Raw genomic sequence first — 14,503 nt, forward strand, 5'->3', positions numbered from 1 at the left:
AAGGGCTAAACAGTCTAGCCAACACTAAGTAAATTGGGACTTACCCAAATTACCCAAATTTTGTTCACGGAATAGACCCTTCTACAGCAGCTTCCGGGATGTGACGTCAGAAACATGTGATTGCAGCAAAGGGTCGTATGTGTCAGATAACCTGTGTCGCCCCCGTCTCCGTTCGTTGAACGATTGGCTAGAACGTTTAGCCCTTTTGGTCATAATGAAGTATACCAACACAAGTGAACTTTCATGCTAAGATGCTGTAATGTTGTTTGCCCTTGTAGCCAGCGAGGGATGGAGTACATTTCTGGGCCCAACTGGATGGAGATGTTTGATGTCGTCATTGCAGAGTCCAGGAAACCAAAGTTCTTCACTGACACTAAAAGGTCAGGAACAGCATCATTACTTGTGAAGTTCTTTTTGTTATAATTAGTCTGGACAGGGTAGCTATAGGTTGACAGCACTTAAAGGAAGATTGACATGCAGAATAACAGGTCAAAAGTTCAGACTTATGAAACAGGGTAAACAGGGTCTTGAAATCAGGAGCCGGCAGGATGTAGTGGTGGACATGGGGGAATTCAGGAAGCCGAGGAGTTCATATTTCCCAGCAGTCAGAAAGCTCTGATTTCTTGCTGTAAACTTTAAGGTCTTCCACAGTCTACTTTTCTTGTTATCTGCTGATCAAGACCTCATATCAAATTGTCATGAAAAGTCCATTAAAATTGATTGTTAGCTGACTATCATATTCAGAAAGAACTGTACTTTTTAACTGCATGATTGAGAATATCTATGAAATGCAATCATGGTTCCCACAGATAAAATATGTTTTTGATGCAGACCATCTTAGGCAAACATTTTTCTGTTACCACAAATGGAAAGAATGAGTTCGTACAGCATTATCTTCTTAAGTAAAAACAGAATGTATGATTGTTTAACTTGTGTATTGATTTCTATAGTTTTCTATTTGTTTGCTACATGTAGTTAGTTGATATAATAGACCACCAGGTCCTGTACCTACAGATGTAGCCCTTCAAGTTCAAGGAACAAATGTATGACAATCATTAAACTGATGGATCCTTGCAATTGTCTTGTTCCCAGACCCTTCCGAGAAGTCAGTAAGACACTGGGGACCTGTAAGTTTGAGAGGGTGACTAGTCTGAGGAAAGGACAGGTCTATATACAGGTGGGTAAAAGTTACTTGTAGAGAATCAGCCCTTATTTCATGACTTGGCTTCTAGCTAACTTTGACTCACTCACTCACTCACTCACTCACTCACTCACTCACTCACTGTCCGGTTTATCGTCTGTTGTTCCCCGTCTTCTGAGGGTTAGACGTGCTTTCATTGGAAAACTCTGTGTGTGATTGCAAAAAATTAATATTTATTTTCTGACTTTTATGGTTGGCACTAAAATTTTCCACAAGAGGCATGCTCATTTTGTAGCACCACCACAAAATACCATGTACACAAACATGGTCAACATCCGTGTTTCCAGTTTTTAAACACCTGTATATGGTACATGTATATTTTGGCAGCTTCACTTCCTAAATAGCACTTAGTTGCAATGAAGTAGGGTTTATTTAACTTACTTTATTCATTATTCTTTATTCAAGACAGTGGTCAGCATAGCAGTAGATAACAAATTATGGACCGCTGAATTGTGCTGACCATTACATAGTAGTACATGAAAATACAACATGCATGTACTATTAGGCCACACCAAGTAAATTTTATGGATGACGTCTGCGCGCGCATTGATTTCGGCCTGTTCCTAGAAAAAAAAACAAGAAATTCCACTTCCTGTAACTATGACCAAAGAGTCACGACAGTGCCACAAATCGTCAGATTGACGTGAAACCCGTAACGCGAGAACAGGGCAGGGCGACAACTGCTGTTACACCTGATTTATTGCTGTTTTGATTACGAATAAAAGACTTCTTGCTTGTTACACTGTGTCACCTCATTCAAATTGTGCCCTAACATTTGTCGTCTCTTAGTATATTTCTAATCTAGTCATCTTGTTTTTTAGGGCCCTTCTTGTTTTTTTTTCGCCCTCTCGCATTAGATTTAGGGTCTCAAGAGGACGTCATCCATAAAATTTACTTGGTGTGGCCTTAGGTACAAACAAAACATACAGATTCACGACAATGACAATATGTACCACACATAAAAAACTTTAAATTCTGCATTTGACTGTTACTTTGTAAAGGATGACCAGAAAATTGACATTTTGTATCTCTTAATGTTACTTACTTAATACCTGTAATTTATCCGTCCCCTTTTACCGTCTGGAGCTTCATGTGGAGGGACAATTGGCGGCCGAGGGCTAGTCTGCCATTATACATATATATAGTCAGGGTATCCTTCCCACTCTATCCATGTCTTCCTCTGATGTCCCCTGGCCTTAAACCCTGAGTTTCTGTTGTTGTATGATCTGTGTGGAAGTTTTTGTGGTGGCATCCTTACAAGGTGTCCAAACCACTAATGTTACATTGTAGCTTAGTGAGTTAGTTGACCCCATGTGTTCTCTCTGTGACAGGGTAATCTGCAGGACTTCCGACAGATGACAGGCTGGTATGGAGCCAGGGTGCTGTACTTTGGGGATCACGTCTACAGTGATTTGGCGGTAAGGCCATGTTGATTTGATTACTACTATATGGATAACATGAATTTTTGTCCGTTTCCAAAAAAAAAGTTTTCACCATACTTTACAATCATGTAAATAGTACAAAATTAGCGAATATTTGTTGGTATAGCATGTAAATCAGAGTGTACTGCACCTGCGCGAAACCCGTAATGCATTGTACATAGCAATTCGGCAGAACGTCTCATACATGTATAAGGTCATATTTGCGCATATAAGGTTAACAACCCATCTGTAGTTTCCAAATGTTACGTCGGAAAAGATATCGTCTGCAACAGGCAAAATTCTGATGCAACATTGACCAAAAATCCAAGGAAAACCGCAAAAATCCAGGGTTCTGCGTATAAGCGCAGTACGTTCTGCCGACGTGATAGTCGGTATGTTGCAAAAAAAAAAGGATTGGAAAATGATACAAATGTCATAGAATGCCAAAATCAATTTAGGAAAAGTTGCTCATTGCCTCCTGGTATGGAGGTATTGTTTTTAATGTCTGAGTCAGGTTTGTCCAAATAGCTTCCCTTGCATTTGCATGGTGGGTGGGAAGTGATTTTAACAGTTGATTGATATGGGGCCACATTTGAAGATTACCCAGCACAAGCCAGACAGTAATTGCGAAGTATGGGAAGAATCAAGTGCTGTAATACCTGTGTCCTGTGTGTAAAGTACAATGTCATCATACAAACAAGGGTCACAAAACTCAAAATACCTCTGATTTCTTGTTTGTGACTGCAGGATCCCTTCCTGAAGCATGGCTGGAGAACAGGTGCCATCATACCTGAACTGGAGGTAGGGAGTGTCTGCTGGTCACTGTGGAAAAGTGGCTGGTTTAAAGTCAGGAGGAGGGAGTTACACATGTTTTTTTCAGTAGATAATTTATCAATAGATACATAATCAGCAGATGTTTAGAGTTAAAACTTTAGATCCAACACAAAAAGTTCTCTCACCTGGAGCTTTCGACCAGTCACTCTGGTCTTCCTCAGTAGACTAACCCAGTGAAGCTTGTCACGTGGCTTCTTTGAAGTGTGACGTCATCACTGGGTCAAAGGTATCTGGTAGACGATGTCGGCCCCGTCGCGGTTAAGTAAAGGGTGATGGGCCCTGATGTAAATGGCTTCCTTCACCCCTCTCAGGAAATAGTCTTGTTCAGTTTCCAAAATTCAGTGTCCAGTGTTGGATCTAATTGAAAAAGTCTTAACTCTAAACATGTAATTACCAACACAGATGAACTTTCATGAATATAATCAGCAGATGTTTTGCAGGATTTCACTCGCAATGTGCGTCTTGTAAAATGACATCAGTATCGCTTCATGTGGAACCTACCAAATGCATTTTCTATATAATACATTATGATACTTTTTTCACTTTTTTTCAGGATGAATATTTTTGGCATCGATGCCAAATGAATAAGAACACCAAGGAAGCCAAATTGTTGAACACATTTTAAAGAACACATAACAAGATGATTCATTGCAAAATGGATTTTTCAGCCCACAATAGGTATGGAGTAAAAGATGAATTCTTTTATCCTTCCAGGATGAGATCAAAATCAGCAACTCCGCCAGCTACAAGGACACCATCTCCTGGTTACTGGCACTACAGGGACTGATCGAGAGTCAACAGGTAATATGTGGTGTAGAGTGCATCAACATACTCAAAAGTCTTATGGAAGGTTTGAAACTGTTACTGACTTTGGGTCTGACACCTGGTCCAGATGGTCATTTTAGATAGCCTAGATGCCAGCCTTTTCAGTTTGCTTGCTTCTTTATTAAGAAGACCTGCACATGTTTTAATATGATAGTATCTAACATTTGAATTTGTTCAGAGTTTAGAAAGAACTGCATGAATTGGCCAAATAAAAGTCATCAGAAGCCCTAAGCAAGGCAACAGTGCTTGGAGTGGCTCATTTAACACAATATGATTACACTACAATAGTTTACAATAGTTACAATATGAATATGTGCAGGCCCGGTGTTCTCCATGTTGAGACAATTAGAGGTTTTTTTTGTTTTTTTTTTTTCAACCTTTATTTAACCTTGAAAATGTACAGTACAATTTCGTAGCAGTACAAACTCTTCGGCCTAAGCCGTTTTTCAAGAGGTCAAGGGGAGGCAGGTCAGGGGTCTTTGCATATTCTTCTTCAGTTCAGTTACAATTCGGCGTATAATTACAATATAAATATATACACAGTAACGTTATACAATAACCAAACACTATCTCTGTTCGTATAACTCATCAGTTTCAAACATCCAAAATTCACTTCACAAATTTAGTCATTCTAATTTCTAACTTGTGACTTGACGCAGCCGGTTTTTAAACGCTGCAACTGACGAAGCCGTTCTTAACTCAGTTGACAAGTTATTCCACAGTACCGATCCTGAGTAGGAAATTGATCTTCTGTACACTTCCCGACGAACCCTTGGCACATACAAAAGGTCAGATACACTTTGCCGCGTGGTTCTTACTGCCCTATCACTACAGTATGTAAACAGTTCTCTCATGTAGGCTGGCAAACAGTTATTAAGGCTTTTATAAGTTAGCAGGGATTTCTGGTCTCTGTGTATGGATTTGATGTCCTTCCATCCCAGTCGAGTCCGTACTTCAGCCGACGGCGTTCTGTGCGGGGCTCCCAGCAGCAGCCTCCCAGCCCTGTTCTGCATCCGTTGAAGTTTCTGTAGCTCTTGCAATGGTGCAGTGTCCCAAACAGTACTTGTGTAGGTTACATATGGTAGAAAAATACTGTTGTACAAAGTACGTAGTGCTAATGTGGATATGAAGGGACTGACGTGCTTCATGATACTTAGGGATCGTCTTAGCTTACCCAGTACGTGTTTAACATGCCCTTTCCAGTTCAGATTATTGTCAATGTATATACCTAAGTACTTATATATGTTACACATGGTTACAGGTTGAGCATTAATAACCAAGCTGGGGTTGTTACTGTTTTTCAGTCTTTTGTCTGTACCCAGCAACATGCACTTACATTTACCTCCATTCACAGACAGAGAGTTCACAGCAAACCATTGAGACAGCCTTTCGAGATCTTCTTGTAGGACAGTCTCAATGGTATCAACATCCTTGCTGCTGACATAAATGACCGTATCATCGGCATACATTGAGATGCTACAACTTTGAATACAATTTGGCATATCGTTTACATAAATAATGAAAAGTAGTGGTCCTAAAATTGACCCTTGGGGCACACCATACTTAACCGTGTGAAAGTCAGAAGTGACACCATTTACAGCGGTGCAATGCTGTCTTCCAGTGAGGTAAGAAGTGAACCAGTCAAGGGCTCCACCCTGGATACCGTACTTGAACATTTTTTGAAGAAGGATAGCATGATCAAGAGTATCGAACGCCTTAGATAGGTCAATAAAGACAGCCCCTGTTAAGTCTCCAGCGTTCATGGCGGCGAACCATTTCTCAACCAATAAATGTGCAGCGGACTGTGTAGAGTGTTTTGGTCGGAAACCAGACTGCCTATCAGAGAGAATGTTATTTTCGGTAAGATAATCGTAGAGCTGAGTATGTACAGCTCTCTCAAGGATTTTTGAAACAGTTGGTAAGATGCTAACTGGTCGGTAATTATTTGGAAGGGCTCTGTCGCCAGCCTTGTGGATGGGCGTTACCCTCGCCTGCTTCCAATCCTCCGGAAACTCCTGCTTAGCTAGTGACTCGTTCAGAATGTCTGTGAGAGAAGGAGCGATGACATCAGCCGCAGCCTTCAGGAGCCTGTTGTTAAGTTGATCAAGACCGGTGGCTTTGCTAGTATTTAGCATTCTGAGCTCCTGTTTGACGAATCCTCCATGTGACAGATTGACAAATAAGTATACACTGCACAAAATCTATTCTTTAAGGTATGCATTAAGGTCCATTTTACTCTCTTGTGTACGTTTACGCATGGTTTAAGATATACCTACATGTAAGCTGATGTAGTAGCTGTTTGACAGGACTGGTAGATAAGCGGATGATTGTACAGAGATGTGTACTAATAGATTTGATGGTCATGGTTCCCCCCAGATGAGCAGACATGACGTAGCTGTACAGAATGTGCTACAAGACTGGCTGAAGGAGATGAGGGAACTTAGGTAACTAAAATGCTTTTTATCAATTTTATAATACAACTTCAGCAGGTACATTATGTTCTTGAACAATTCAAACTCAACTTAAAAATGGATAGTATTATGGGGATACGTTTGGCGTTTTGAGTGACATCCAATACTCTTCTTTAGTGTAACCTCCAAGTAGTGTTTTAGGTTTATGAGAATTTGAAATGTGGAGGGGATTTATTTTTGAATAACAATTCAACTTCTGAATTCCTCCACATACAGTTGGTATTACACTGCTCCCTGAATTCCTCCACACACTTACCCCCACCCAGGGTCACCTTCAGGTTTGCCTACCTTGTCAATCACTTGTCAAAATCCCTTCCCACCCACCATGTAACCAAAGCTACTAGTACAAGAGCCCCTCAATTCAGCCACCCAAAAAAATACTTCCATATCCTAAAACTGTAAACTTTGTCATTATTTACTTGACAATGTAAATGCCCAGACACAGGCCCATATAACAATTATCCTTACCTACATTAATTATCAAAAATGGTTAAGAAAGTACAATTGCAGTACTGTGTTTCACTGTATGATTTTCCTTCCAGACATTACACAAAGGACATCTTCAACCCCCAGTTTGGCAGCCTGTTCCGTACGCACCACAACCCCACCTACTTTTCCCGCCGTCTCATGCGATTCGCCGACATCTACACCTCGTCTGTCGCCAACCTGCTGCACTTCCCCATCGACTACACGTTCTACCCGCGCCGCTCAGCGCTGCCTCACGAGATCAACTACGACTCCTGAGTCTGAAAGGCAGGGCTGTCTCCACCATTTTTGTCAATTTTTGCAAAACTATGGGATCTAGGGGCACACTCCGCTGGCAAATATTGGCATATTTTATGTACTTTTAGAAGCAAATTTTGACACTTATGTCATTATTAACCATCTAATTTTAATGTCATTAAGTCCAGATTTTGGAGACAGACATCGTGTTTGTTTTTTTTGTTCCAACAAGCAGATTTCTATCCCAGATGAGGGGACAGGTCCTGGAGACAGCCCTGTTTAAAGGCCAAAATTTCATCACAGTGACTGTTCTTCAACCATTTAACATAGTAACTGTAAGGTCTATGTAGTACTGTAATGTGCATGCGAAATTTAATCATCTTGCACCTAGATGTCTGATCTGTGCAATCACTTTAAGTCAGCAATAAACATTGTATTGACTTGCTGAAATGTGTGTAAAATTGTGGTACATATACATGTAGACGACAAGATCACCAGCACAACTTTTAACCTGTTACAGTAGTTTAACCTGTTGTAGTTTTGTAATATAACATGTCATAGTGACAGAATGACCAAAATGTGGTTTATCATTAGGCCACACCAATTTACTTTGTTGGTTCTCGGATTTGCCTCTTAATTTTTTTTTCTGATTTGCATTCATTTTTTCCTGATTTGCAAATAAAACTCAAAAATGCTCATATTTTGCCCCCAACAGTTGAGGAAAGTCCTTCCTAGTTGCTGCAGTTTTTACATCTATCAATGCAGTGGTTTGATTAAAAGTTTAAAATTCATAGTTTAACTATCAACCCAGCCTTTTGTGTTGACTTCATGGCTCCTATCGTAGCATTTGGGGCTGTAATAGAATACCTAGACGTATTTTTTTCGCTGTCGCTTCATTTTTTTCTGAAAAAATTCGAGTACCAACAAATTAAATTGGTGTGGCCTTACTTCTGATTGATTTGCTGTGGTAAGATACAGTGTAATACAGAAGGAACTCACAATGTAATGTGACGTAAATGTAGATTCAATCCTTTTCCTCTATGTGCAATTGCAAAATACAAGCCAGGTTTTGCCGACAAATTGATTCTATTGAATCACCAACTTTTAGATTGTCTTTATTGCCTTTGCCATGCGAGTTGCATGTTTTTTGTAATGATTGTGTGTCTGCCTGCTTGTCTGTCTGTTTGTCCACACAAGAACTTGAGAAGGCTTAGATATATTGATATTTAGTAGGTGGTAGGTGATGATGAGACTACGAAATCATTAGATTTTGGTCCCCTTGGTGATTTTCACTGGGATTGCAGTTGGACTTCCAGTTGTGCATGATGCCTCATGTTCTAGATATGCTAGGGTTACCATCTTTGTGGCTCCTGGCTTTCCCAACACCTTGCCTCAAGTCACTTTTCTATTGAGGTACCTCTTATACCTACATGTAATACAATACTAACTAGAAAGGCATTGCAAATGTATGATTTTTACCTTCAATCACAGGGTCTAGCCTAACAAACAAATTCTCTGCTTATTGCAACTCAAACTTACTCATAATTATGTGATGATCGGCCCCTCCAGCTCTGTGCTGCTACAAAATCTAACGGTTACTGTGGTGTTTGCTACAGCCAGTTACCATGGTGACAGACATTTTTGGCAAAGGTAAACATAATTTCTTGTGGTGCTGACCTTTGCATCTTACCAAGGGACACTACATCTAGCAAATTCTATGACATAAACTACTCCACACTTTTATTATGTACTTTCCATATACTAGTAGTATACCCCACATGCTGAGACATACATGTAGTTGTGTAGCCTCTACCAGGCTTTGGGAGGCGGCTGGAAAGAGTAGAAATTGGCCACATTTATAAAGGGACGTTATCAGATAGTCAGGTGACGTTAACCAATCAAAAGTCCCCATTTCCTGTTGGTTATGACACCGTAACCTTCAGTCATATAAACACCGTGATGTTTAAATCACATAAACACCGGAACCAATCATCTTCGACCGTGCTTCTCCAATGACGTCAGATTGGAAACATGGCGGAACATGATTCGGGTTAGAAAGCAGACAATTTTAAGTTTACCAGTCATCTTTGCAGGGAGAGAACATTATAGGAGTTGCAATTGGGCAATTTAGATCTATGTTGTACATGTATGTATGTATGTATTTATATATATAATATCTGCAAGTTCACAGTTTTAACTTTGCACTGCAGTCTGAAATCCCTGATTTTTGTTCTTTTTTTTACATCGACATCATCTCAAAACATCGCAATAAAACGATCTTGGGTATTGACATAGTCTTGTAGTTTAATTAGTTACGTGCAGTTACAGTCATTAGACTACATTCTGTTGTTTCATCGTGAAGTACATTCTTGTAGCATTAGTGCATTGTACATGAAAGATTATGATATAATGCAAGGCCACACCAATTTAATTTCTTGGTTACCAGATTTTTCTAGAAAAATAATGGAGCGGGCGGGCGAAAAAAAATAAAATAAAAACAGGCCTAGGCATCCTTTTATGGCCCAAAATGGTACGATAGGAGCCACAAAGTCAACGCACCAGGCTGGTTCAAAATTTAAACAATGAATTTTTAATGATACCACTGTATTGAAAGATGGAATAACTGTAACAACTAGAAAGAAAAGGGCTGTTTTTAACTGTTCAGGGCAAAGTATGAGCATTTTGCAGTTGATTCTGAATTTTTATTTTTATTTGCAAATCAGAAAAAATGAAGCGGGCGGATCCATTAACCAATAAATAAAATTGGTGTGGCCTAAGTAAAGATAAACAACAATTCTAAAGTTCCATCATGCATTTGTTGTCAATAATATGATATTATACCAGTCGATTATTCTAGCAGGTAATAAATTTGTTATCTGTATAAATCACCTAACAACAAGCAGATTATGATTGGACAATAACCCAACAAAGCACATTCAATAATATGATCTTAATGCCTCGGCAATATGGTATTATCAAGTATTGATAACAGCGTCTTGGTAAGAAAAATTATGGCAGAAAAAAGGTAGCTTTTTCTGTTAGTTAGGATTATCGTAGTAAAAAGGCTAACTTTAAAATCTGAATCTTAAAACTTTACATTTAAATCAGTGCGTGTGACGATGATGATTGTCTAAAATATCATATCTTTTTATTATATGTATTACTAAGCGATCTCAAGCAAATCAAGCAAATACAGTTTAAACAATAGATTGTAAACTACAAAGGCCGACATTTGCTCAGGAGCAAACGTAGCATGGCTTCACCACATTCCCCATACCAAAAATCCCCCTCTCACACAAATGGATTGTTCTTAAGTCACCCTGTTCAAAAAGTTCAAAATGGGCCTTATAAAAACCTTATCAATTCAGACTGTGGAAGCTTTCACATGCGCCATGTTGGATTACAGTGTACTTAAAGGCTTTTCATTTATGTCAAAATAATTATCATATGAATCTCGACGACCAGGTTTTGGCGGGAAAACTGGCATGTTGAACAGACATGCACTGTAATCCAACATGGAGGGTGTCAACTACACTTGTCGTTAGATAGACATTGGAACAACTAGCCACTGCCTCCAAAAATGGAGGTATGCATCAAAGAAGTCGTCGTAGCCGCATAGAGTTAGCACTCTCTGTCATTGCTTCTTCCTGACCTCCATGTTTTCTTCTCCTCCTTGATACCCAACATCATAGTAATGATGACTCTGGCATGTTTATATAATAGGGTGCGCTGTTGCCGTCAACGTTCGTGCTCCCGATCTGCTTATTGTTACTAATCCAGTGTATGAAAGTCCGTGTCTAGTCCCCTTCTCCCGACCACGGAAGCCCCCTGCCAGACAGACGTCGTCTAGACGTCATGTCTAGACGTACGTCGCGACAGAGCGTATATATATGCGCACGGGGCCTGACGAGCTCATTCTCGGGTAGTACACGCGCAATCTGCTCTCATCGTAATCTCATTGCTTTGCCTTGCTTTGCTTTGAATTCGAAGTTTTGGAGAAAATGGCGAGGAACAATAACAACGGTGAGCCCGATCATATTTTCAGTATTGTTCGCTACACAGTTTCATCTTGCCCATAGAACGAATCTCATCAACAGAAACCCTGGCTTATTCATGCCGATTGATTAGGAATGTTTCGGGCTCTTCTACCGCCAAATTCAGTGCTCCCCGGTAGGACATTCACTACGACAGTAGCAATCAGCTCAAACTCCTGCCGTAAAGAGAAGAAAGTCCTACAGGCGCAAAATTCCCATTGATCGGGGACAAACTTGTACAAAAACAGTACATGTACAAAAACAGTGTAAAACTTCTTAATGTTGGAATCTGTTACTTTTTTGGAGCTGGATGTTATAGGTAAGGGATATTTGCATTTGATTATGTAAAAAAAATGGAGTTTGTGTCATGTTTGGTGTGTCCAGACCACAAAAGAAGTCCTGAGTTTCCATGCTATCATCAGCTGGTGATAGAGGTCAGAGGTCACTTCTGAAAGTTTGTGCTAGCGTTTAAATGCCTTTAGAAGTATAGGATTTTTTTTATATCAACAAAACTGACAGTTTAGAGGCCGAGTGACCCTATGAATGTGTGCTTTTGATGCGGTTTCACTCAGGCAGGTGACTTTTCACACCTTCTTTCTTACATGTTTTCCATACATTTCAATGGGACAGTCCATTACCGGTCTTTGCCCTGCCACAGCCTGCATCGTCACCCACCACCGGGCCCTGAATGCCACAGCCCGGCCATCGGCTTGCACGCTCCCCGGCCCGACCACCGGCCGAGTCACGCCCTCCAGCCCGACCACCGACCTGAGGGGCCGTCCGGGAGGACTGCCACAGCCTGCATCGTCACCTACCACCGCGACCTGAGATGCCCCGGCCCGACCATTGGCTTGCACGCTCCCCGGCCCGACCAGCGGCCGAGTGACGCCCTCCAGCCCGACCACCGGCAGGAGGGGCCATCCTCCATCAGCGTGGCCTGCCCAGCGGATGTCCCCAGCCCAACCACCGGCGAAGCCTGACCACCGGCTGGGGAAGCCCCCGGCCCAGCAAAAGGTACATATTTCATTCATGTCTTGTGGGAAATGTTTGTTGATTGATTGGTTGGTTTGTTGGTTGATTTGGTTGAACTCTGACTTCTCATCACAAAACACCACAACACACATCTCTCCTCTTCTCCGTCACAACACACCACAATACACAACTCTCCTACACACAACACACCATAACACACAACTCTTCTCTCTTCACAACACACCATAACACACAACTCTTCTCTCTTCACAACACACCATAACACACACCTCTCCTCTCTTCACAACACATCACAACACACAACTCCCTTAGAACACACTAGGCTGGTTGGTTGTTTGATTAGTTAGTCTGTTGGTTGGTTGGTTGGTTGGTTGGTTGGTTGCGTGGTTGGTTGGTTGGTTGGTTGATTGATTCGTTGGTTGGTTGGTTTGGTTGGTTGGTTAGTTTGTTGATTTGATTTTGATTTGATTGTGATGGTGTTGTGTCTTTTGTACATTATGTTATTTTAGGATGTATTTTGTTTTCTAACTTTGTGTATATCTTTTGTAAATAATTTTTATATCTGTATTTTGTATATTATGTTATTTTAGATGTATTTTGTTTCCTAACGTTGTGTATATCTTTTGTAAATACTTTTATATGTGACTGTAATTATAATAATTGTTCATATATTAGAACTCTCACAAAACACCAGAAAACACATCTCTCCTCTTCTCTGTCACAACACACCACAATACACAACTCTTCTCTCTTCTCACAACACACCGTAACACACAACTCTTGAGGCTCTCTTGACAACACACTGCAACACACAACTCTCTTCTCACAACACACCATAGCACACAACTCTTCTCTCTTCACAACACACCACAACACACAACTCTTCTCTCATCACAACACACCATAACACACAACTCTTCTCTCTTCTCACAACACACCATAACTACACAACNCTTCTCTCATCACTAACACACCATAACACACAACTCTTCTCTCTTCTCACAACACACCATAACACACAAGTTGACACAACTCTTCTCTCTTCACAACACACCATAACACAATAAACTTTTCTCTCATCACAACACACCATAACACACAACTCTTCTCTCTTCACAACACATCATAACACACAACTCTCCTCTCATCACAACACACCATAACACACAACTCTTCTCTCATCACAACACACCATAACACACAACTCTTCTCTCTTCACAACACACCATAACACACAACTCTTCTCTCTTCACAACACACCATAACACACAACTCTTCTCTCTTCACAACACACCATAACACACAACTCTTCTCTCTTCACAACACACCATAACACACAACTCTTCTCTCTTCACAACACACCATAACACACAACTCTTCTCTCTTCACAACACACCATAACACACAACTCTTCTCTCTTCACAACACACCATAACACACAACTCTTCTCTCTTCACAACACACCATAACACACAACTCTTCTCTCTTCACAACACACCATAACACACAACTCTTCTCTCTTCACAACACACCATAACACACAACTCTTCTCTCTTCACAACACACCATAACACACAACTCTTCTCTCTTCACAACACACCATAACACACAACTCTTCTCTCTTCACAACACACCATAACACACAACTCTTCTCTCTTCACAACACACCATAACACACAACTCTTCTCTCTTCACAACACACCATAACACACAACTCTTCTCTCTTCACAACACACCATAACACACAACTCTTCTCTCTTCACAACACACCATAACACACAACTCTTCTCTCTTCACAACACACCATAACACACAACTCTTCTCTCTTCACAACACACCATAACACACAACTCTTCTCTCTTCACAACACACCATAACACACAACTCTTCTCTCTTCACAACACACCATGACACACACCTCTCCTCTCTTCACAACACACCACAAGTACACAACTCTTCTCTCTTCTCACAACACACCATAACACACAACTCTTCTCTCTT

The 14,503-nt window shown here is 40.6% G+C and overlaps 1 protein-coding gene across 1 annotated transcript in view; it reads left to right on the forward strand.

The window, feature by feature from the left end:
- Positions 1 to 7,946, forward strand: part of LOC109471635 (5'-nucleotidase domain-containing protein 3-like) — a 71,581-nt gene extending 63,635 nt beyond the window's left edge. Inside the window, exons 9-15 of the mRNA XM_019770973.1 lie at positions 279 to 380; positions 1,093 to 1,177; positions 2,533 to 2,619; positions 3,370 to 3,423; positions 4,171 to 4,257; positions 6,658 to 6,725; positions 7,295 to 7,946. Of these exons, the coding sequence (XP_019626532.1) occupies positions 279 to 380; positions 1,093 to 1,177; positions 2,533 to 2,619; positions 3,370 to 3,423; positions 4,171 to 4,257; positions 6,658 to 6,725; positions 7,295 to 7,496 (685 nt within the window). The 3' untranslated portion in view covers positions 7,497 to 7,946. The remainder of the gene's footprint in view (positions 1 to 278; positions 381 to 1,092; positions 1,178 to 2,532; positions 2,620 to 3,369; positions 3,424 to 4,170; positions 4,258 to 6,657; positions 6,726 to 7,294) is intronic.
- The last annotated feature ends 6,557 nt before the right edge of the window (positions 7,947 to 14,503 follow it).

Source organism: Branchiostoma belcheri, unplaced genomic scaffold, assembly GCF_001625305.1.
Source record: "Branchiostoma belcheri isolate BF01 breed outbred unplaced genomic scaffold, Haploidv18h27 scaffold250, whole genome shotgun sequence".
In the NCBI taxonomy this organism is placed as follows: domain Eukaryota; kingdom Metazoa; phylum Chordata; class Leptocardii; order Amphioxiformes; family Branchiostomatidae; genus Branchiostoma; species Branchiostoma belcheri.